The sequence below is a fragment of the Centruroides sculpturatus genome, unplaced genomic scaffold (assembly GCF_000671375.1).
Source record: "Centruroides sculpturatus isolate CEXI.00-Female unplaced genomic scaffold, Cexi_2.0 scaffold619, whole genome shotgun sequence".
In the NCBI taxonomy this organism is placed as follows: domain Eukaryota; kingdom Metazoa; phylum Arthropoda; class Arachnida; order Scorpiones; family Buthidae; genus Centruroides; species Centruroides sculpturatus.
In genome coordinates this window covers 22,269-48,545 of record NW_019384948.1, presented here as the reverse complement: position 1 = coordinate 48,545, position 26,277 = coordinate 22,269, and the positions used below count along the sequence as shown (strand labels likewise).

Genomic DNA, 26,277 nt, shown 5'->3' with positions numbered 1-26,277 from the left:
CTCCGTTGCGTGTCGCTTCGCGTTGAATTTTCGTCGATGTTAAGCCTAACGAAGACTATTGTATCGTTAAAAATTATTTTTTTATTTTGTACAAACAAAATAAATATATTGAAAAATATAAAAACAATAAAAAATTATACTTCAGATGTTAATTTAGTATCAAAAATGTAAAATATTTGAGTAGCCCAAGACATAGCCAAAGATTGAAGCGCCTCAGCACTGGCGAAAATTTAAATTTGCCAACTGGAATTCTTTCAGATGATTGACGTTTCGGATGATTGACTTTCGGAAAATCAACGCTCTACTGTATTATTATTGATCAAACCTAATTTTACTTCATATTATGTAAATTATAGTGTCCAAAAACTCTTATGAAATATTTAATGTCAAATAGATGTAATCAACAGAAATTATTCCAGATGAAAACTAAACATATTCATTTTGTTTGCTATCACATTGATTTTAATACTACAAAAATATTTTAACTACATCAACACTCAATTTGCAGTCTGGTTTTGGGTGCATGTATATTTTTATTCTATACAACCAGTTTTTGAAGTAGTGAATGTTTTAACTATATATTTATTACTTTGTGTTTTGTAATTTTTAGACTATATTGGTTAATATGAAGTCTGATTAAGAAATATCAAGATTGATAAATTTGTTTTCAATTTCATATATTTTAAGTTATTAAAAAAATTTTTTAACTTATCAGAATGAGGGAACAGAAGTCATTCCTCTTCAAGATAGGTTGTATCTGATTTTGTACACTTACTGAACTGAAGCAATCCTTCCATTGTTAGAAACATTTGTTAATGACTTTTAGAAATTAAGGAAGCAAGTTTCATTTTATTATAATTTTTGGCTTCTAATTGTCAATTTTTCTTTCAAAATATGTTTATCTTGTTCAACATTTTGAAAACAAAAACATTATCTGCTGTTTCATCAAAATGCTTGAATAAATAAATAAAAAACAGATATAGTCATGCCTAATGAGTAACTTTCTATAATTTTGAAGTTTGACATATTTGCCAGAGATTAGAAATTTTTATAATTGTTAACAAAATATTACATTACAGAGATGTTGCTAAATCTTACACAGTGGAACCTCACTAATGAGCATAATTCATTCCAGCATCTTACCCATAATACGAAACATTCATTAAGTGAAACAGTTTTCCCATAGAAATTAATGTAAAATACAATAATGCATTCCATGCTGAAAAAATACTCAAATATTTTATGTATAACATTTATTCAAAGAAAAATTACACAATATACATTGTTAAGAAGCATGAATTATCATCATTTCTTCTAGCACAGAATGTACCAATTTGGAATGTGAATTCAATTTGTAGAAAACAAAAAAATCACAGATAATGTGTCTGATAAACATGCTAAACAATATGCCAAATTCTTGGGCTATGTAAAGGCTATAATTAAATATTTGAAATTAATTAATTTGACTAGAGGTAGGCAATTATGCTCCCACCTCATATTAACTTTAATAATTATAAATAGTTAATTTTTAATTTAGACATTTTTAAAATTTAATTTGGAATTGGTCATTAAATTTAGTACAATATGGTGTGTTTATTATATAACAGACTATGATTGTCGATGTTTATACATAATATGTGTGAATACAAGTTTGAAAAAAATGTGTGATCACAAGAGACACTAAGATGATAGCGGAATGAGTGCTAAACACCGACTGATGGAGCGTGCACACAATCCAGGATTTCTTCTCTTTGTCACTCATTATGCAAAACATTGCTCATTAAGCGAGGTCAATTTTTTACAATTTGTTTTGCTCGTTAAGCATGGTTCCACTATATATATAAATAATTGCTAATTGTTTAATCTTGCAGAGCATACTTACTGTACAGTACACAATTTTGCAATAATTAAACAGAATAAGATGGACAAGGCATTTGCTATATACATTAATGCAAATGAAAATAGTAATCAATTTTTGATAATAAATATGATCAAAACTTTAGAAAAATATTATTCATTTATATTAAATGAAATATTTCAATATTTTCAGGAACTTATCAAACTAGAACTAGGTAAAAAATAAAGTACACCAATATAAATCCAGCAAAATTTAATAAAATATTAATGTTCTCAACCGTTTTTTAACAATCATCCTCAGTTACCAAAAATAGAATATTAAATATATCAATAGACCATAAAATGTGTTCAAAATAAATATAAAAAAATAAAAATCAATGGAAAATGCCCTAGCGGATGAATTAAAGAAAAATTAATAAACAAACAAAACGAATAGCGATAAATTAATAATTGTAAAAGGACCTCCAATGCAGTAGCCAATGAGTCCACGTCTCTATGGTTTATACAACCGGTACCCATGTGTGCCTTATAGATTTCCAATCTCTCCAGATGTTTGATTGTTTGCCTATTAGTCGTCGTTTTTATAATTGTCGTCTGATCCCATTGCACATTAGTGTCATACGCAAGGCAACAGGATGTTAATGCAGTGTTATCAAGGTTCCTACTGATTGTATATTTGAGCCTTTGTTTTAAACTGCGCATCGTCGCACCCCGTAAATCAGCTTGAAATTGAAACATTGGTCATGTAAAGGCACTTGAATATATACCTATTGTTGAATTCCGATCCTCTTTCTTTTTATCATTTCTTAAAAGTTTGAAAATAGTGGAATTACGTCGGTATACAATGCGAATGTTGTTAGACCTGGCAGTGGATCTATGTATCTTGTTCAAAAATGGGATGTAATTAAGTACTATTCATTTATTACAGTCAACCCTGGGAGAATGCCGTGCTGTGGATTGGAAGGATGAAATAAGACCCTCTATCTCTTTCGGTATCCGTGTAGTTGGGTTATCTTAAGAATGTACTCTAGCTCCCTTATTGTGTCATAAAAACTTGTACAATGTGTGTAAGCACGTTTAATCCATGCTCTGAAAACTGCCAACTTGATGTGCTTGGGATTGACTGATTGGTGTGGGATGACAATGGGTTGAAAGCAGGATTTACAGTAAATATCGATCCAGATCTCTCCTTGTTTGCACATAATGGAAATGTCCAGGGAGTTAACGTTGGAGTTGCTCTTTTGGTCAAGCTGTAGTGTTAAACCGTAAGGGTTATCGTTGATCTTGTTTAAAAAATATTGCAGGTTAGTATTGAAGTATGAAAAAAGTATGTCACGCCAAAGTATGAAAATGTCATCAACGTATCTAGCGTACAAAACGATTTGTTGTTTAAATTCGGGTAGGACGGCATTTTCAAGTTGACGCAAAACCAATTCACAAAGGATTGCATATGTAGGACTACCCATAGGCATGCCTCTTTCTTGTATAAAAACGACAACTAATAAACATCTGGAGAGATTGGAAATCTATAAGGTGCACATGGGTACTGGTTGTATAAACCATAGAGATGTGGACTCATTGGCTACTGCATGGAGGTCCTTTTTACAATTATTAATTTATCACTATTTATTTTGTTTGTTTATTAATTTTTCTTTAATTCGTCCTCTAGGGCAATTTCTGTTTACTTGAGTTTTGCTTTGGACAGGTTTACCAATATAAGAAATTGTATAGGAATTGTAAAATAAAATAAAATTTAAAAACATTTGGGGTCTTGCGTGTTTGTCTTTTTTGTCTGTCCATTTATCTTGTCTAGTTTGTCATTGTGTTTGTTTGTTTTTTCGCACTGTGTGTCTAGCTGTTAAGTAGCATTAAGATTTCCACTCGCGTTCATTTTCATTAGAATTAAGTAGTTATAAATCTTCCTACTAACAGCCACTCGGCACTAACTTCTACACTTAGCTATTTGTGGCAGTACTGAATCATTGGTGTTCGCTACACTCAGGTTTTCTTTTAGACCCTTTGGGGATTACAGCCTTGCAGCCTAAAAACTGCACGCCAGCATCATACTGTACTGTAGTCATATGTACTCTGTTCAGAGGGATCCTACCTTTCTCTACTATCTATCTTCTCTCCCTCTCTCCTTCCCCTTCCCTTTCCCTTACCCTCTTTTCTGCCAGCTTAACACCTTGTGTACAGCCAAAGTCTTTCTTGTATGTATGTATGTATTTATGTATATATACAAGAAATTGATTGTGAATCACGTGAAGCTAGTTCAATTTTCTTGAATTTTCTGTTAATTATCATTACCAAAACATATTTTATTCATAATCTTATAATTGTATTCTTATGCATTTCCACATTATTCATGCCTTTATTACCGGTGATAAAGGCATGTTAGCCTAGCCTAGTTAATCAGGAGTATACTGTATGAAGAAATATATTTATACAAGCAGAATCAAAACTATAACCATAACAATCCAATCAGATGGCATCTACAAAACTGTGTAATGTTAGTACTACCAGATTACTAGATACAACTATGATAAAACCAATTTATAATATAAATACTACTATGCAATGTAATGGCTGTTTAAGAAACAGCAATGTATGTACAGTACATGCCTGGACGTTAAGTACAGCATCAAGCAATACTTAGTTACATCTATAAGTGTTAGAGAAATACAATCAATTCAGATAATTTTTTATCAGACTTTGTATAGTCAGTGATTTAAATCTATTAAAAGTTAATCATATCTTTTAATTAAAACTTTTTGATAGAATATAATAAGATTAATATTCTTATGTAATATTTAAAACACTTCTTTTTTATTATTCTAATATTTTCAGGAAATGGAACATACCACTTCAAAATTCTAGTCCCAGCAGTTGCAGCTGGTGCTATTATTGGTAAAGGAGGGGAAACAATAGCACAGTTACAAAAAGAAGCAGGTGCAAGGGTAAAAATGTCAAAAGCACATGATTTTTATCCTGGTAAGAATTTTTTTTATTATATATTTTTAAAATCTATTTAAATCATATATTTTATTTGAACACATTATGTACAATGTATCTGGATGCCACAACAGGTATAACCCAGTACAAACTCAAAACAATGATACAAATTACAGATACAGTTGTTTAATTAATGTGACAAATGGAGTAAAGGAGGTTAGATACTAGAATAAAATTAGTTAGTAACAAAATATACAAATTGCAAAAGATTAGTTATATAGAAATAGTTACATAGAAATTGTTACAATAAAAAAAAAGGGGGGGAAAAAGTATTGAGGAAAATTAAACACAAATGATATAATGCATAAATACACAAGCAGAAATTTAAACACAGTCACAGAGTGAATCTCAGGTAAAATAAAAATAACATTCACAGTAGAATAGATATGTATACAGATGTAGGTACAAATATACAGGCACTAAAAGTATGCGTATAGACAAATACAGACACCAAAAACATGCAGGGACACCAATTACAGAGTCGAAGAATGTGGACAGAATGGGAACTAGTTGTAGACACTTACAGTTGTCCTTACAAAATAATTATTAATAAGTGTCATGAAGGCTTCATATGTATCTTTGTTGTCGAAGATTTTATCGCAGTCAATTGGCCATGCGCCACCGTGTTCCTCAATGGTTGTCTTCAGTTGAAATCTTTCCAACTCCAACATGGGGAGTCGAACTCCCCATAACACTGTTGATAATTCTGTTTTATATGAATTCCATGTTGTACGAGTCACTTAGATTTTACAAATACGTGAGCCATTCACAGCCCAGCACACATTATTTGTAAAATCTAAGTGACTCGTACAACATGGAATTCATATAAAACGGAATTATCAACAGTGTTATAGGGGGGTCAACTGTAATTGATTTTGGAACCAATCTAAAATAGCAACCATATCCCTAATATGCAATTAGGGATATAGATATCAGTATTTGTTACTTGTTACTTAAGTACTCATTAGAATTTGATTTAACTGATATTGAGTAGATAGTAACATATTGCAATGGCTACTCAATTATTGAATAGTTACTACTTGTATCAAGTATTGTATTTAAAATTTTTACTCAGTAAAATGTTATCAGATTGATATTGGTTTAGATGTTTTCTTTTTTGTTTATTGAGTGAATTTTTATTTTGTTTGATTAGATAATATTCAAGCTCAAGTTAATCAGATTTTTTTAATACAAATTTTTTTTAGTTGTATTTTGGGCTGAGTTTTGCAATATGTGGGACTGATTGTTTGTCTGTTGAGGCTTTTCAAAATTAATTGCATACTTTTTATTACTCAAGCAACAGAAGGCTAGAGTCTTTTTCTGAAACAACCACATAATAAACATAACAGTCAGTGTTGTTTGAACAAGCTAAGTATCTTCAAATGTTCAAATAGAACTGTTAGAAGTTTTTCAAAAATGTTGTGTTCTTTATTCAAATTTTTGTTGTGATCTGATAATGAGACAAAAATGTCTTGAAAAAATTTAATTTTATAGTGTTTGAGTTTTATTAAGTATTGATGGAATCAAATCAAGTTTAACATGTTGAAGAATTACTTACTAATAACAACAGTGAGGATACTTAACCCTTAACTGGTTTCGTAAATTTTACAATCATAACTGGTATCATGGGGGCTGCGCAGCCCCCAAGCAAAATTTGCTTTTAGAGAGCAATTTTAACAATGTGACAGTTCAAAAGTGCATAAATGCTAAATGGAACCCTTCTTTAGTATAATCAACTTTTATTTATTTATATAATTTTCTTTACTTAATTATTACAAGAGATCACACAATTGTTACAACTTTTGGTGTATGCTTTTTTTAACAATACAAAAATCTACCCTATTTTAAGTTTTTACCAAAGATAATTTTTTTTCTTATTCTTAAGAAACTAATCTTATAAAAAAGTATCTCTTATAGCCTCTAACTATCATTTGTTAAAAAACCACAGGTAATATAATCACTTCTATTTTTAAGACTCAGGAACATTTTAACGTAATTACGTAGTTCAGTCTTGAGAGTTATCACATAGTATTTTTGTAGTACAATGCACTTTGCAAATAAATTTCAAACAACTGTTGCACTTAGTAGCATATTTACCATCTTTTTTTCCAGCACAAAATGACAACATACTCTTTTCAGGAGATTTCGGCTTGATATAGCAATTTGTATAATATTATCATCTATTAGCAGTTCAAATGATTCTTTGGTAGTCATTTTGAATTTTTGATGCAAGATTGAGATATCTTTGCAAAATAATTGTAAAAATAAAAAAAACATAAAAACACATTTCCACAAAAAACCAACGTAACTGGTATCGTGGGGGCTGCGTGGCTCCCAGAAGGTACGTAGCTTCATCCTTATAAGTGCTACAGGGCCGAACATTTGGCACTCGCTAAGAGTCGCGACGTAATGAGATTATATAAAATGGCAGCTGCGCACGATATTTAGATTTTTAGAAAATCGTTAAAATATGACGCGTGGGGGCTGCGCGGCCCCCATAAAACCAGTTAAGGGTTAAATTCAACATAAAATAAAAATATGAACCAGTTTTCAATGAATACTTCTGCTTTTACTTCAGCTTCTTCGGATTGATACCATAATGGAATAATCTTATTCCATTATGATAAGTGAAAAATGTCTTATTCCATTATGATACTGACACCATTATGATATTAGGAAATTACACAGTTTTTACAAATGCAGGCTTTGATTTTGAGTTGAATAATTACTTTATAAAAATTAACATATTTCATATTTGAATTATATATTACTGAAATCCATTTTGTATATATAACTATGGAAATCCAAATATATTTGAAATATGCTTCTATTTTTGTAATGCTAGTTTTTAATATATCTGAAAAAGACTGATTTGTGTAAATCTGATAGTTATTTTATTTGCTATCATATTTATTTTATACATAAAAGATTAATATTGTAAATGTTTGACATTTCTGAATTTACCATGAAATTTTCAATTTGATTTTAAATAACTTTTTTCTTTACAGGTACAACTGAACGGGTATGCCTTATTACAGGAAATGTAGAAGGAATATTGCATATACATGAATTTATTATGGAAAAAATTAAAGAAAAACCCGACCCAAATGCAAAAATGGCCATTGATTTTGATCATAAGCAACCAGCTGAAAGAGAAAAACAGGTAATTTAAATAAGAATAGTATTTAAATGATAGTTTTATTTACAGTATTTCTAGTAAGTAATAATTTTAATTTTATTTTGATTTAAGTAAGAATAAGCTAAGTTATATACTGCAAAATCAAATCAATTAATAGTAAATAAAAAATAATTAAATAATTTATGGATTATTATCAATGTTATAAATTGAGAGTAAGAACTATGTGATGCATATTGTCTATTTTAGTTTAACTAATAAATTAGTTAAATATTTAAAATATCTTGAAGTAATTCAGTTATTGTACGAGGGCTGATTTTGTTTCAACCTCCAATGGTCCATAAAACAAAGACAAATGTAAATAACAAAATGAATTTATTACCAAAATTTAGGTACACTCGTGGTCACTTTTCAACATAATCACCATGAAGATTGAGGCATTTGTCATATCTGTGGATGAGCTTTGCTATCCCCTCTTCATGGAATGTTGCCGCCAGTGAATTGAGATGGCCTTAACAATGTTTTGAAGATCATCATTAGTCTTAAACCTATGCCCTCTTAACCATATTTTCAGTTCAGGAAAGAGATGGAAGTCTTCACACACCTTTAATGTGTGAAGACTTCCACCCAGCTTGAAACTTTTTAAACCCCCTGTGTATAGCCCCAATTTAGCACCAAGCAACTTCCACTTCTTTCCTGAACTGAAAATGTGGTTAGGAGGGCAGAGGTTTGAGACTCATGACGATTTTCAAAACATTGTTAAGATCATCTCAATTCACTGATGGCAACATTCCATGAAGAGGGGATTGCAAAGCTCATCCACAGATATGGCAAATGCCTCAATCTTCATGGTGAGTATGTCGAAAAGTGACCACGAGTGTACCTAAATTTTGGTAATAAATTCATTTTGTTATTTACATTTGTCTTTGTTTTATGGACCATCGGCGGTTGAAACAAAAATCACCCTTGTACATTTAAATTTAATTAATCTATAGTTTACTATTTGTTAGCTGTGATATGATTCTTTATCATAATTTATGCTTTATAGCAATGTAGGTATAATGCATAGAATTTAATGTAGAAACCTGAATTAAAAAGTCAGAATATTTTGGTTAGTATTTATCAAAATTTTTACTTTATATTATGATGATTATATTAAAAATTTCAAATATCAGATAGTGTGTTCATCTAAAGTAGAGAACTGTTAAGGAATTTCTATTTTAATTTAATTGATTTCTTCAATGAAAAAGGAATTGGATATATATGAAGGATTTTTATGAATTTCTGGATGTTAAAGGAATTGAATGATAACATATTTTACAAAGATGAATATGTAGAATATTCTAATAACAATCTAAAAATAAAGTGATAAGAATTTCTTGAATTAAGTAACCTCTACATATTATTCAGGATTGCTATCAGAATTCTGTATTAAATCAGGTAAGAATTACTTTCTTTGATGTTAGTGATTACTTTTTGAATTGCAGATTATCATTAAAAATATTTTAGTTCATATGACATCTATTTTGTTCATTCTAGGTTGTGATGATGAGAATATTCATTGTGATATTTTTCTATCTCAAGATACTGAGTTTTGGTAATTCTAAAAACTTCCAGCATTTAAATTGAATAATGATCCATTGTAATATATTATGATAAATAAATAAATTTACATTTACTACAAATTAAAACACTGTATTTCACATGGAATGTATTATAATACAAAAATAAAATTTAAATAATGTGAATAAATATTTTATAATTCTTTCAAATTTATTAAAGGTCAATAAAAAAATACTAATGATGCAAATTAATTTAAAAATTTCTAATGACTGATTTATACCATTAATGGCTATATTCTTCATTGAATTTTGTATATAAGTTATTTTTATATATAAACTAGCAGACCCTGCCATGCGTTGTTGTGGCTCAAAATGTATCTATTATAAATGTATAACACTTCCCCTGTGGGGGAGGCATTTTTCTAAAAATTTCTTTAGTGTACATTCTCTTGACATACCCTATTAAAATGCAATCAAAAACACAAAAACCTGCATCTAAAATAGTATAAATAGAAGCAGAGTTCTTTACCGTAAGCCTTAATCCTAACCATCTCCCTTCAGTGGGGTTGAATTTCGACATGTATATTATATAAAAACGTTGTGTCAAATGCGAATGCAGCATTGTGTCAAAATTTCAAAGGAATCTGTAGGAACAAACGAACATTACATTTTTATTTATATAAATAAATAGAAGATGATCTTTAGTTCATTTTCACAGAAAAGCAAACTTAGGGCATCATACTCGTAGCGCCATCTGTTGGACATAAAAGCCTTAACCATAGATGATATCATTTAATTTATATGAATGTTTAACGGAATAATATACACCCTATGTCCACCCTGAAGTCCATTCTAAATATTGGTGAAAGAATTTTTGAAATCGGATGAGTAGTTTCGGAGATTACCTGCTACATCCAAACTTACTTACATACTTACTTTTACAAACATTACCTCTTTATAATATTAGCATAGATTAAAGTTAAATTTGTATTTTAATTTTGTTTTGACTTTGACTTTTACCTTAGATAAATTTGCTTCAAAGCTATACACAATCAGTATTTTTTGTTTTCAGTATTAATAAATTTACTTCTCACTCTGTCATCTTCTGGTAGTAAAATTTTTAGGTTTATTTTCTTACTATTTAAATTTCATATTCTAAAACATTTTAAAATCTAATTTTGTTTTTATTTGTATTAATCATTTAAAACATTAAATGATGATAAAAAATAAAATAAAAAATTGGTTATAGCTCTTGCACAACTTTTCACAGCATTCAAACAGAAAGTTTAAGAGAACCAGAAAGGAGCCAATAATTTTCAGTTATAATTTCTAAACGTTATAAAAAGAAAATGAAAAGGCCTTATTTTGAGGTTAGGGGTGAGTTTAAAAAAATATTGCAAATGTCAATAATGAGTAAAACTTTCATTAAGTCTGTCTCACTTGTTTGAGATACCAGGGTTGGCAAACTTTTTTAAGTCCTTGTACCATATTGTAAGAATACTTAGCTTTAAAGATGTTTATGTGCAGAATGTTGTTCGTCTCTGAAAGACCATCACAGATCATCAATAGACATCTGGCATGCAAATTGCTGACAGAACCATTAGAAAAAAGTTGCCTGACAATAGTCTGAGCAAGGGACACCAAGAAAGAATCCTTACCTCAACAAAATCAGAGGCAGAAATGTATTGAGTGTGCTCTAGATCATAAGGAATGAGTATTTGGAGCGACAAGACAAAAGTTTGTATCTATGGAAGTGATGGAGTGAAGTTTGTTTCTTGCCAAGCTAGTGAAGACCTTTTGCCTGAGTTCACTCTGGCTGCCATGAAACATCCTGTGAGTGTAATGGTGTAGGCTTGCATGGCCAGATATGGTATTGGATGTCTTACTGTCATAGATGGCAAAATTAATGCAAAAAAAAAATACCAGGAAACAGAGATGGAAGGAAAAACTACTGCTCATTATCAAGGATTTGTTTGAAGGCAACCATCACCAATGAATCTTTTAGCAGGATGGAGCACCATCTTATTTGGCCAGAAATTGTGTAAGTATTCAGGGACCAAAATATTACTGTTTTGACCTAAATTCAATAGAAAAAGCTGTAGTCCAGGCTGTAAGTGTTGATGTCATGCTGAAATCCTAGTAACAAAATGGAGTTGATAGAAGCCATCATCCAAACTTGGTTCAAGGTGATCACATCACAAGATCTCAGGTCTCAGGTAGATTCAATGCCTCAAAGAATCAAGGTAGTGATAAAAGGAAAAGAGGGCTCAACAAAATATTAAAAATAAATTGATTTACTTCATGGTATGTATTTCATATGAAATCTTATAAATAAAGCATTCTTGTAATACTGTTGTTTTACTAAATAATTTTACTAAAGTTTTCCAAAAGTATGTTGTCAAATTCAACAGAAAACATTACAACACACCATCCTGTTGTTATAATATTAAATGCAGTATGAAATACATGAGTATAAGGAAAATTTAAAAACTACTAAGTGTCCAGAATTAATGCCAGTACTGTATATATACAGCGAACACTCCTGAATAGCAGACACCTTTTCTTAATGGACATTTCTACAATCCCTAGAACCCTTCAAATAGAACATCTATAATATTTACATCTAAATAGCAGATGCTGTTGTCCATAACTTACCTTAAGAAAACACGAAGTTCCACCTTCAATATTCTGAAAGAATTAATTATGTACAAAATATTTTAAAACTGTCAGAATCAAATAAACAAAGAGTCAGTTTAAATACTCTTTCAGCAGACAAATTTTGATTGTAGGCACCAAATAAAGACTATCTTAAAATAGGAATAGGGGAAGAGGGCAAGTTGTAAAAAGTGAAACAATAATATTTATCTGTTAGAGAAGACTAATCTGGTTAAGTTGTCAATAATCACTTATTGCAATACATATTAATGTTAAACTTCTGTCTTATTGTTGGAATTAAGCTTATGGTATCAAGAAACAATAAACTTTTTCCAAAGTTATTCATTCATTTGACAAGAACCATAGTACAGTAGTAATGAAAAATAAAGTTTTGAGATTAAGACGACAGTGTTTATTTGGTGAAAGTTCAAAGATTGTATTACAAAATTTGCCAACCACTTTAAAGTGTAGGAAGATATTTGTTTTTTCACATTTATGATGTAATTTATGATCTTAACAGCTTTCTAGTGGCTAAAGTTGTAATTTTTAACAAATCATTTATTGAAAAAGCAGAAATGCTCAAAAAATTAAACCACCTCAATAACTACAAAGTAGACAAATCTCATATCTGTATACCACACTGCGATAAATATAAAATAAGACTCTTTACAACCAATAATCAGTGTGAAGAATGAAGATAAGATATCAATTTTTATTAGTCACTTAGATCATAAATGACATTATAAATGCAAGAATACCAAATACATTTCTTACCTCTTGAAGTAGCTAGCAAATCACCTTCATATCTTGACATTTAAACTCTCACTGCCTAAACCTTGTTCACCCTTCTGTTCATAAGTTTTTTTTTTCTTTTTCTTAATTACATCTGTTCAGGTTGTTTTTGATGAATTAATAATTAATCAACATTTACGTTTTGTCCATTTAATTATGAAGTATCATATACAATCTGTTTGCTATTTAGAATTCAATTAAAATTGATTTTTTTTTTACAGCTGAAAAGATAAATAATATACTGTATATATTTAATTATATATGCTATGTATACTTTTTGGTATTTTCACATTTCTAATGCAAATTTGATGTTTTCACAGTCCATTGTATTCTTCACTTTGTATTATCCAGGTTAAAATACAATATGGCCACTGGCATGTACCTCCAAATAGTGGACACCTCTAAATAGTACACAAACTTCTTGGTGGAGATTATACTGTGTGTGTGAAAAAATAATAGTGTTTGTTTAATAAAATATTTCTCAAAAACAGGTGGTGGTTTTTGATAGTTCATTAAGTATAAAAAGCTATTGATTAGTGGTAAGCTTTTGATTAAGTACAAAAAGAGTTTGATTAATGGTTTTTTGTTAAACCTTAAATATTTCTAATAAATATTTAGTTACTTAAGTATAATAAAACTCAGTTAAGAAGTTCTTGCATGACAAATTTTCTCTTGTAAGAAGCTTAATTTCAAAAGTCCCAATTTTTTTCCTAAAAGATGTGTGTAAAGATTCTTGTAATGTTATAAAAAATTTCCCACTTAAATAGAACTATTTTAGTCTACATTGAACATGGATTTTACAAATTTCTTACACAGTTATCTGGCAGGAATGCTTGCAAAAACAGCAAGTTCTGACAAGCATCATTAACACATGGATGATATTATGTCTTCAACAAATTTTATTACAGTATTTGTAGATCTGTGGTTTTGTTCATAAAAATCATATGTACTTTTTTAACATAAAAAAACTGATGAAGCAGATTAGACAAAAATATGTAAATATATAGATACTGTATGAGCTTAATTCATTGTAATGTATCAGAGCATTGTTAAATAAATATAGATTATTGAAAGAAAAACCTATTTTTATTTCTGCTTAAGTTTTTTAAATTGGTCTCTTGAAAAACTACTTAACCAAGTTTTAGTGTAAATAACTAATTTAATTTAACTATAATAGAATATTATTTCATTAAATTTTTTTCAAATGAATTCTTTTTGAATATAAAGGTACAATCATAGCAGCAATAAAGGTATACATCATTATTTAGGTGTTTCTCATTCAGCAATTGATATAATAAATTCTGCTGACTAAGTTGAAAAGAAACTAGAATTTAATAATTGTTTAATTATTCATTATCACTAATTTGAAATTCCTTCTATTAATAATAATCCTTATGTAAAAGTTTGAGAATATCAACAACCCATAGCCCGAGTAGTAAATATCATCACCAAACGATCGCCTAAATATCGGGCTATAATATGGCTAATTAAATGATTGGAATAAAGTAATTTGACACTAGAGGTAGACGTTAGGCGCCATCTCTTAATTACTTTATTCCAATCATTTAATTAGCCATATTATAGCCCGATATTTAGGCGATCGTTTGGTGATGATATTTACTACTCGGGCTATGGGTTGTTGATATTCTCAAACTTTTACATAAGGATTATTATTAATAGAAGGAATTTCAAATTAGTGATAATGAATAATTAAACAATTATTAAATTCTAGTTTCTTTTCAACTTAGTCAGCAGAATTTATTATATCAATTGCTGAATGAGAAACACCTAAATAATGATGTATACCTTTATTGCTGCTATGATTGTACCTTTATATTCAAAAAGAATTCATTTGAAAAAAATTTAATGAAATAATATTCTATTATAGTTAAATTAAATTAGTTATTTACACTAAAACTTGGTTAAGTAGTTTTTCAAGAGACCAATTTAAAAAACTTAAGCAGAAATAAAAATAGGTTTTTCTTTCAATAATCTATATTTATTTAACAATGCTCTGATACATTACAATGAATTAAGCTCATACAGTATCTATATATTTACATATTTTTGTCTAATCTGCTTCATCAGTTTTTTTATGTTAAAAAAGTACATATGATTTTTATGAACAAAACCACAGATCTACAAATACTGTAATAAAATTTGTTGAAGACATAATATCATCCATGTGTTAATGATGCTTGTCAGAACTTGCTGTTTTTGCAAGCATTCCTGCCAGATAACTGTGTAAGAAATTTGTAAAATCCATGTTCAATGTAGACTAAAATAGTTCTATTTAAGTGGGAAATTTTTTATAACATTACAAGAATCTTTACACACATCTTTTAGGAAAAAAATTGGGACTTTTGAAATTAAGCTTCTTACAAGAGAAAATTTGTCATGCAAGAACTTCTTAACTGAGTTTTATTATACTTAAGTAACTAAATATTTATTAGAAATATTTAAGGTTTAACAAAAAACCATTAATCAAACTCTTTTTGTACTTAATCAAAAGCTTACCACTAATCAATAGCTTTTTATACTTAATGAACTATCAAAAACCACCACCTGTTTTTGAGAAATATTTTATTAAACAAACACTATTATTTTTTCACACACACAGTATAATCTCCACCAAGAAGTTTGTGTACTATTTAGAGGTGTCCACTATTTGGAGGTACATGCCAGTGGCCATATTGTATTTTAACCTGGATAATACAAAGTGAAGAATACAATGGACTGTGAAAACATCAAATTTGCATTAGAAATGTGAAAATACCAAAAAGTATACATAGCATATATAATTAAATATATACAGTATATTATTTATCTTTTCAGCTGTAAAAAAAAAATCAATTTTAATTGAATTCTAAATAGCAAACAGATTGTATATGATACTTCATAATTAAATGGACAAAACGTAAATGTTGATTAATTATTAATTCATCAAAAACAACCTGAACAGATGTAATTAAGAAAAAGAAAAAAAAAACTTATGAACAGAAGGGTGAACAAGGTTTAGGCAGTGAGAGTTTAAATGTCAAGATATGAAGGTGATTTGCTAGCTACTTCAAGAGGTAAGAAATGTATTTGGTATTCTTGCATTTATAATGTCATTTATGATCTAAGTGACTAATAAAAATTGATATCTTATCTTCATTCTTCACACTGATTATTGGTTGTAAAGAGTCTTATTTTATATTTATCGCAGTGTGGTATACAGATATGAGATTTGTCTACTTTGTAGTTATTGAGGTGGTTTAATTTTTTGAGCATTTCTGCTTTTTCAATAAATGATTTGTTAAAAATTACAACTTTAGCCACTAGAAAGCTGTTAAGATCATAAATTACATCATAAATGTGAAAAAACAAATATCTTCCTACACTTTAAAGTGGTTGGCAAATTTTGTAATACAATCTTTGAACTTTCACCAAATAAACACTGTCGTCTTAATCTCAAAACTTTATTTTTCATTACTACTGTACTATGGTTCTTGTCAAATGAATGAATAACTTTGGAAAAAGTTTATTGTTTCTTGATACCATAAGCTTAATTCCAACAATAAGACAGAAGTTTAACATTAATATGTATTGCAATAAGTGATTATTGACAACTTAACCAGATTAGTCTTCTCTAACAGATAAATATTATTGTTTCACTTTTTACAACTTGCCCTCTTCCCCTATTCCTATTTTAAGATAGTCTTTATTTGGTGCCTACAATCAAAATTTGTCTGCTGAAAGAGTATTTAAACTGACTCTTTGTTTATTTGATTCTGACAGTTTTAAAATATTTTGTACATAATTAATTCTTTCAGAATATTGAAGGTGGAACTTCGTGTTTTCTTAAGGTAAGTTATGGACAACAGCATCTGCTATTTAGATGTAAATATTATAGATGTTCTATTTGAAGGGTTCTAGGGATTGTAGAAATGTCCATTAAGAAAAGGTGTCTGCTATTCAGGAGTGTTCGCTGTATATATACAGTACTGGCATTAATTCTGGACACTTAGTAGTTTTTAAATTTTCCTTATACTCATGTATTTCATACTGCATTTAATATTATAACAACAGGATGGTGTGTTGTAATGTTTTCTGTTGAATTTGACAACATACTTTTGGAAAACTTTAGTAAAATTATTTAGTAAAACAACAGTATTACAAGAATGCTTTATTTATAAGATTTCATATGAAATACATACCATGAAGTAAATCAATTTATTTTTAATATTTTGTTGAGCCCTCTTTTCCTTTTATCACTACCTTGATTCTTTGAGGCATTGAATCTACCTGAGACCTGAGATCTTGTGATGTGATCACCTTGAACCAAGTTTGGATGATGGCTTCTATCAACTCCATTTTGTTACTAGGATTTCAGCATGACATCAACACTTACAGCCTGGACTACAGCTTTTTCTATTGAATTTAGGTCAAAACAGTAATATTTTGGTCCCTGAATACTTACACAATTTCTGGCCAAATAAGATGGTGCTCCATCCTGCTAAAAGATTCATTGGTGATGGTTGCCTTCAAACAAATCCTTGATAATGAGCAGTAGTTTTTCCTTCCATCTCTGTTTCCTGGTATTTTTTTTTTGCATTAATTTTGCCATCTATGACAGTAAGACATCCAATACCATATCTGGCCATGCAAGCCTACACCATTACACTCACAGGATGTTTCATGGCAGCCAGAGTGAACTCAGGCAAAAGGTCTTCACTAGCTTGGCAAGAAACAAACTTCACTCCATCACTTCCATAGATACAAACTTTTGTCTTGTCGCTCCAAATACTCATTCCTTATGATCTAGAGCACACTCAATACATTTCTGCCTCTGATTTTGTTGAGGTAAGGATTCTTTCTTGGTGTCCCTTGCTCAGACTATTGTCAGGCAACTTTTTTCTAATGGTTCTGTCAGCAATTTGCATGCCAGATGTCTATTGATGATCTGTGATGGTCTTTCAGAGACGAACAACATTCTGCACATAAACATCTTTAAAGCTAAGTATTCTTACAATATGGTACAAGGACTTAAAAAAGTTTGCCAACCCTGGTATCTCAAACAAGTGAGACAGACTTAATGAAAGTTTTACTCATTATTGACATTTGCAATATTTTTTTAAACTCACCCCTAACCTCAAAATAAGGCCTTTTCATTTTCTTTTTATAACGTTTAGAAATTATAACTGAAAATTATTGGCTCCTTTCTGGTTCTCTTAAACTTTCTGTTTGAATGCTGTGAAAAGTTGTGCAAGAGCTATAACCAATTTTTTATTTTATTTTTTATCATCATTTAATGTTTTAAATGATTAATACAAATAAAAACAAAATTAGATTTTAAAATGTTTTAGAATATGAAATTTAAATAGTAAGAAAATAAACCTAAAAATTTTACTACCAGAAGATGACAGAGTGAGAAGTAAATTTATTAATACTGAAAACAAAAAATACTGATTGTGTATAGCTTTGAAGCAAATTTATCTAAGGTAAAAGTCAAAGTCAAAACAAAATTAAAATACAAATTTAACTTTAATCTATGCTAATATTATAAAGAGGTAATGTTTGTAAAAGTAAGTATGTAAGTAAGTTTGGATGTAGCAGGTAATCTCCGAAACTACTCATCCGATTTCAAAAATTCTTTCACCAATATTTAGAATGGACTTCAGGGTGGACATAGGGTGTATATTATTCCGTTAAACATTCATATAAATTAAATGATATCATCTATGGTTAAGGCTTTTATGTCCAACAGATGGCGCTACGAGTATGATGCCCTAAGTTTGCTTTTCTGTGAAAATGAACTAAAGATCATCTTCTATTTATTTATATAAATAAAAATGTAATGTTCGTTTGTTCCTACAGATTCCTTTGAAATTTTGACACAACGCTGCATNTTGCAAGCTCTTGGTGTATTATATTTGCTACTTGATTGTGTCTGTGTAAGTAATCTGTCTGTGCCAAGAGCTTGCAACCAGATGTAATGTGTTGTACAGTTTCTTGCATGATGTGACACTTTCTGCATGTGTCATTTGTGAGTGTTGTATCTTTGAGTATGTGTTTTCTGTAGTTTTTAGTTTTTATGACCTGCTCTTGTATGGCAATCGTAAATCCTTCCGTCTCCCCAAAGAGGCATCCCCAATCTAACCAGCTGTTTGACGCAGTTTTGTCAACAAAATCCTGGGCCAGGTCATAAGGATGCCTGCCATGGAGTGCCTTTCGAGCCCACGATTGCTTGATGGTGTCTATGCTTATTATTATTATTATTATTATTATTAAACAGACATCAACACCCGTGAGCAAATTTATTTTACATTTAATTTCTTAAAATACATAAAAATGCATGGCTTGTAATAAAGAATAAACGAACATCATCTCATAAGTGCTGCAGCACTTATGAGATAACACTTGAAATACAAGCATAAGAAGCATAACAACTGTGATAAAAATATATAAATAAAGCTTGAAATTAATAGAATATGTAAAAGTTCACGTCACACCTTACACCTTGTGATGGCACACCGGTTGCGGAACACTGACCTAGGTGAACATCTGCCAACAAAACAAAGCCGAAAGTAATCCATGATTTTTTTTCTGTTGTTGATTGTTTGAAATAATAGAAAAAATATATTATTTCAACCACAAATGTCATCTTTATGATAAATATTTAGATATTCATCATAAAGATGAATTCATTGTGCCAAAAAATCATAAAAATTTCAAACTGCAGATAGCCTTGAAAGAAGGAACTTTTTTTGCACAAAAAAAATTAAAAAGTAGCCAAACCTGTCATCACTGTATGCACTTCCCAATATGCAAACTAACTAGCATACATATTTGCATGAAACTTCATCCATTTAAAGGGGTATGCCCTTAAACTTTAACCCCTATTTTATGAATTTAGGAAAATGGTTCACTAATATAGATGTTTAAATTGCTCTATAACTTGATTTCAAACCCATCTTTTGTTACTAGAAGAAAGTGTATTCTACTCAAAATGGAAAATTTATTACAGTTCTGTATTTTATTGTTCACTTCAAAAAGTGTAAAAAGCAACCATAGTTGGAAATAGGATTATTTCTTGGGGATTGTAAAGGTAATTTACAGTTTGGTATAACAAATTCTGGTAAGATTTTTGTTTTCTTTATTGCATGAAAATTAACATTGTGTCAGACAATGGAATTTTGCCAGGGCAATGGCAAAAATTTGTTTTATCAGTGTTTAAGGCAAGTTAATTGTATTTAAATTGATGAAATTCTGGGATAATGTCTGAATGATTGAGGACTTTAGTAATGTTTATTTTTCCACAAATGTATCAATAGTCTATTGAATTTTTACCAAAAATGTTTTTTTCAATAAATATATTGATGTAATTTTGATCTGTAGCTTAATTATTGGACGGTCCTTGTACAATATAATATAATAATCTTGCTCTTAAAAACTGTTAGTTGATATTACAATATAATTTATCATTTATATTTATATTTTTTGCAGGTGAAGATATTAGTTCCTAATAGTACAGCTGGAATGATTATAGGAAAAGGAGGAAGTTATATTAAACAAATTAAAGAAGAAAGTGGTGCTTATGTACAGATATCACAGAAGTCAAAGGACCATGCTTTAACTGAACGTTGCATTACTGTGATAGGTGAAATGGAAAATAATAAAAGAGCCTGTGCCATGATTTTAGCTAAAATAGTGGAGGATCCACAAAGTGGTAGTTGTCTAAATGTAAGTTATGCTGATGTCACAGGACCTGTAGCTAATTTCAATCCAACTGGTTCTCCATTTGCAAATCCTGGTAGTGTTCCTGGAAGTGGAAGTACTATGAATAATAGTAATGCCAGTTACAGTTCTAATGGCAGTCTTAACAGTCTTAGTCCTACAGTAAACAACAGTTTTAATAATCCTCAGACTGGTACAAATCCTGCTGGACTCTTACAGTTTTCAGGTGTTGGAGTTGGAATGGGTGGCCCAGGAATGCAACCTGCGAACATTGCTCAGCTTATTGAGAATATAAAAGTGATGCTACGAGGTAGTGGCTATTCAGAACATGCTACTGCAGAGATAGCTGCTGCTATGAACACATTAGCAAGTTATAATGTGCTAGGATTAGGTCTAGCAGGACTTGGAGGATTATTAGGCAGTATAAGTGGTACGCCTGTGATAGGAAGTCTAGGTATGGGAATAGGAAATTCTGCTGCTAATAGTTGTCAATTACCTCCAGGTAGTATTTCAAGTCAAGGTATGTACACATCAACATCTGGCATTCCTGGCATGGAACCAACTTGCAACACTGTAGCTACATCAGGCCCATTACCACCTGGCTCTAGCATGTTTGGACCAATTGGAAGTTTAGGAGCAGGTGGATTAGGACTGGGACCAGGTTTTAGTTCTCCAACTGCTACACGTTCTAATGATCGTTATCCAATGCATGTTGATGGATCAGTATTTGACCCATTTCATCGTAATTCACCTGCACTGGGATCTCCAGCAGCAGCTGCCTTACCAGTAAATAATAATTCATTTGGATTAGGTATTGGCTTGAACTCTGGTCCTGTTGGTGGATGTAAAAGTCCAACTCTAGGTGATGGCCAAGTAGGTGAAACAACTAAAATAGAAGTAGAAATAGGTGAAAATATTGTAGGAGCCATCCTAGGACCAGGTGGTAAGTCACTTGTAGACATACAACGTTTCAGTGGTGCCAGCATCCAGATATCAAAAAAAGGCATCTTTGCCCCAGGTACACGTAACCGCATCGTAACCATTACAGGTACCCCAAGTGCTGTTGCCAATGCTCAGTATCTCATCGAGCAACAGATTGCTGATGAAGAAGCCAAACGAGCACGACAGAATTCAATCGGAGTTCTACGCTAACTAGTGTCCACCTGTAGCAATTCCATTGGTCTTTCTATATCTCATCTGCCTGCAGCCAGTAACCTGCCTCCTGCCACTGACCAATGACTGAGCTCAATGGGGTGTTTTCTGGTGTGTTTTCTCCTGTGTGTGGAAAACTTGCTTCAGAGACCTAATGTACTTTGTTATTGTTAAATGTGACTGAATAATATAAATCATAATGTAATATATACATACAGATTATATATTGCTTTTGCAGACTAGCCATTTAGTTTCAATCCATGCAAGTTTTGATCTTCCTAGCCCATGGCAGAATTGTTTTTATTTCACTTAAGTTTTCACACACTCACTAGTTAAGATAGAGATACTAATACAGGTATAATAGTAAGATCTGTTGTATACTCTTTCATTACTTTGTTATCCATCAACCTCTAATACAATGTAAATGTTACTGTTATCTTAGAAAAATATATGAATAGTTATCATTAACAAAATATTTTTTAGTGTTAGTTTTGTTGTTGACAGTTGAAATTTTTTTGATGCAATATCTTATTTACAATAGATTATTATATTATATTATTATTATTATTATTGAAATTATTACAGTTTAGATTGAATTTTATTCTCTCTTGATAAAATCAGTTTTCTATATTTAAATTAGTTGTTGCTCAGAAAATTGTGCACTATATAAATTAATTTTTTTCATATTATTTTATTTTTTATCTGTTTCCAAGTCCATTTCATCAATGCACATGTAATTTATGAAATTATGCAGATATCTAGTTCAAGAACTTTATGGAATACAAAACAAAACTGGAATGATCTACACACATTATACATTGATGTCTTAAATACTTCATGTATCACTTTATTCTGTAACTGGTGTCAGTGGCAATATTTGTGTTATTTTATCTCAGCACCATGCTACATTTCTATTTGTAGTTTCATATATAATTAGATACTGAAATTGGACAGATGTTCCTCTTTGTGGTATAACTGATCTAGTATGTATATGCATGGCTTTGTAACTAAAAGAAACAGGAAAAAAAAAATTTATATTGTTCAATTGCTGACTTTGCTCCATTATCTTGCTGGTTGTTGACTAATTTCACACTGGTAAAATTTTGTCATTCATTGTTACAAAGTATCAAGCATTCGTATTGTATTTCTGTAAGTCAGGTTTGAATTTATGCCTGCCTTGCACAAATCTTCATGGTGTTTTGTACGCTCAGGGGACTGCATCTTCCTCAAATTGGGCTTACTTCATTCAAGTAAACATTTATCATCAGGCATAAGAATAATTCCATATCAACAGTGATATAAAAAAGCATGTTAACACAAATTGTCTTTAACTTTGTGTTTGTAATTTAAAAAATTATTTCATTTTAACTTGTGATTAAATCTGTTATATTCTTAATACCTGTATGCTTGTGTATGAAATCTGTTTTTCCATTTTTTTTTTCCTTAGAAACTCCAATCATAATAAAGAAAAAGGCTATCCCAATGGAATATATGTGATATTTAAATTCTGTAAAATGTATAAAATTATATTCCACTACTAGAACAAAGTAAATCTTAATTTCATATTATTGGGCTTATTCCTACATGTTTTTTTCACTTCAGTTTTATCTGAAGTGTAAATTTTCATTCTTTTTGGTGTTTGGTTGCTGTAAGTTTTTACGTTCCTATATTTTTCTGAATGCACTCATAATAATTACCAATAAATTTTGTAGAACACATAGGTATGTTTATGTATATATAGAAATACTTCATAAAAAGCATAAAAAATTGCATAATACATAAAGTACATAACACAAATGGTGCAAAGTTTATAAAGCTACACAAAATAATTCATAGTCATGTTTCCATTTGATTTTTAGTGATTGAAAATTATTTAAGAATGTCTTTCCAGTTTTCATAAAAGAAATCTCGATTTTCATGTGGGCTGTTATTCTTGTGAAGTATATTTCATTGTCATTTATAGACCATTCACAGTGAAATTTAACTATGTATTGAGTTATATCTTCCATTAAAAAGCATCTTGTGCAAAGGTGATTGCCTTAGATAGTGCCAGGATTTGCATTTCACCAGTCCATGTATTGTAAAATTTTACTATTGATACATTTAAAAGGGCACATTTCTGACCAATATTGCATCATCTGATTTCAATAGTATGCAAAATTGTTTCTTATTGATATAGATTTAATTCTTTGTCATTATCTGCATCATAACAGCTTGTATTTAATTAAACTTTCATATATTCATTTAAGATGTATTGAATCTTGCATATTTACATTTCAGATTATAGTTTTTGTTCTTAATTTTAAATTGTCACATAAGTAATAAATTGAGAATAATTATAACTGCAATAATGTACTTGAGGAAATATTAAAATTACTATGCATAATTAACTAAAATATCTATAATAAAATTTCAAATTATTTGAACATTTTTTTCCTCAAACTTGTAAAACAAATAGAATCAGTTCTTAAATATTTAAGTTTGTTTAGTTATTAGTGCCCAATCAATTCAGGTCACAATAATATACAGAAAGTTTTTAAATATTTACATAAGAGAGAGAATAATCTTTGTTTTTAATGGAAATTGGTTAGCACTCGAGAATTTGATTCCATTAATGACTGCTGTGTTTTTGATGTAGTTTTATTCTTCATGTATTTATTTATAGAAATTAATTTTGTAATTTCTTGTTTGGGATCTTTTCTATTGTTATAACTGAAATGTGCAAATTGAGTGCTTGATTATCATTAATATAATTGCTCATACTTTGAATTGAAATATACAAATGCTTCATAAATCTTATTGGCTCTTTGTTTCACATAAATATTCAAAAGTCCACCTTCTACTCACAAATAATTAGTTCCTAATGGGCAAATATCTTTTTGAAGTACCCCATTTCATTTATAATGATTGACTCATCTGTTGTTCGAATGTTCTGTACAGATTACTTCTGTAATTAAAAAGCTATTAAATTTCATTCATGTTGAAGGTTGTGAACATATAACAGCAACCAACTTTTCATTGACTATATGGAGGAGTATTGCATAAAATGTTCCTCCCAGCATTGAGCCTAAAAACAATGCTGTTCTCCAAAATTTAATTCTACATGGTCAATGTTTTTTTTATGTTGTTTTGCCATAAAGTATCAAAAATTATTATGTATTGTATGATTTCATATGAATTACAAAGCAAATATAAAATACGAGCTATTATGTTAAAAGCAGCAATCTTTCACCAGTACTAACAATATCTTGCAACNTATTCTTCATTGAATTTTGTATATAAGTTATTTTTATATATAAACTAGCAGACCCTGCCATGCGTTGTTGTGGCTCAAAATGTATCTATTATAAATGTATAACACTTCCCCTGTGGGGGAGGCATTTTTCTAAAAATTTCTTTAGTGTACATTCTCTTGACATACCCTATTAAAATGCAATCAAAAACACAAAAACCTGCATCTAAAATAGTATAAATAGAAGCAGAGTTCTTTACCGTAAGCCTTAATCCTAACCATCTCCCTTCAGTGGGGTTGAATTTCGACATGTATATTATATAAAAACGTTGTGTCAAATGCGAATGCAGCATTGTGTCAAAATTTCAAAGGAATCTGTAGGAACAAACGAACATTACATTTTTATTTATATAAATAAATAGAAGATGATCTTTAGTTCATTTTCACAGAAAAGCAAACTTAGGGCATCATACTCGTAGCGCCATCTGTTGGACATAAAAGCCTTAACCATAGATGATATCATTTAATTTATATGAATGTTTAACGGAATAATATACACCCTATGTCCACCCTGAAGTCCATTCTAAATATTGGTGAAAGAATTTTTGAAATCGGATGAGTAGTTTCGGAGATTACCTGCTACATCCAAACTTACTTACATACTTACTTTTACAAACATTACCTCTTTATAATATTAGCATAGATTAAAGTTAAATTTGTATTTTAATTTTGTTTTGACTTTGACTTTTACCTTAGATAAATTTGCTTCAAAGCTATACACAATCAGTATTTTTTGTTTTCAGTATTAATAAATTTACTTCTCACTCTGTCATCTTCTGGTAGTAAAATTTTTAGGTTTATTTTCTTACTATTTAAATTTCATATTCTAAAACATTTTAAAATCTAATTTTGTTTTTATTTGTATTAATCATTTAAAACATTAAATGATGATAAAAAATAAAATAAAAAATTGGTTATAGCTCTTGCACAACTTTTCACAGCATTCAAACAGAAAGTTTAAGAGAACCAGAAAGGAGCCAATAATTTTCAGTTATAATTTCTAAACGTTATAAAAAGAAAATGAAAAGGCCTTATTTTGAGGTTAGGGGTGAGTTTAAAAAAATATTGCAAATGTCAATAATGAGTAAAACTTTCATTAA

The 26,277-nt window shown here is 29.8% G+C and overlaps 1 protein-coding gene across 3 annotated transcripts in view; it reads left to right on the top strand.

The window, feature by feature from the left end:
- LOC111632232 (RNA-binding protein Nova-2-like) overlaps nucleotides 1-22,403 on the top strand; it is a 104,365-nt gene extending 81,962 nt beyond the window's left edge. For all 3 annotated transcript variants that reach the window (XM_023376610.1, XM_023376611.1, XM_023376609.1), the window contains 3 exons: nucleotides 4,705-4,848; nucleotides 7,878-8,032; nucleotides 20,503-22,403. In XM_023376610.1, the coding sequence (XP_023232378.1) occupies nucleotides 4,705-4,848; nucleotides 7,878-8,032; nucleotides 20,503-21,885 (1,682 nt within the window). In that variant the 3' untranslated portion in view covers nucleotides 21,886-22,403. The remainder of the gene's footprint in view (nucleotides 1-4,704; nucleotides 4,849-7,877; nucleotides 8,033-20,502) is intronic.
- The last annotated feature ends 3,874 nt before the right edge of the window (nucleotides 22,404-26,277 follow it).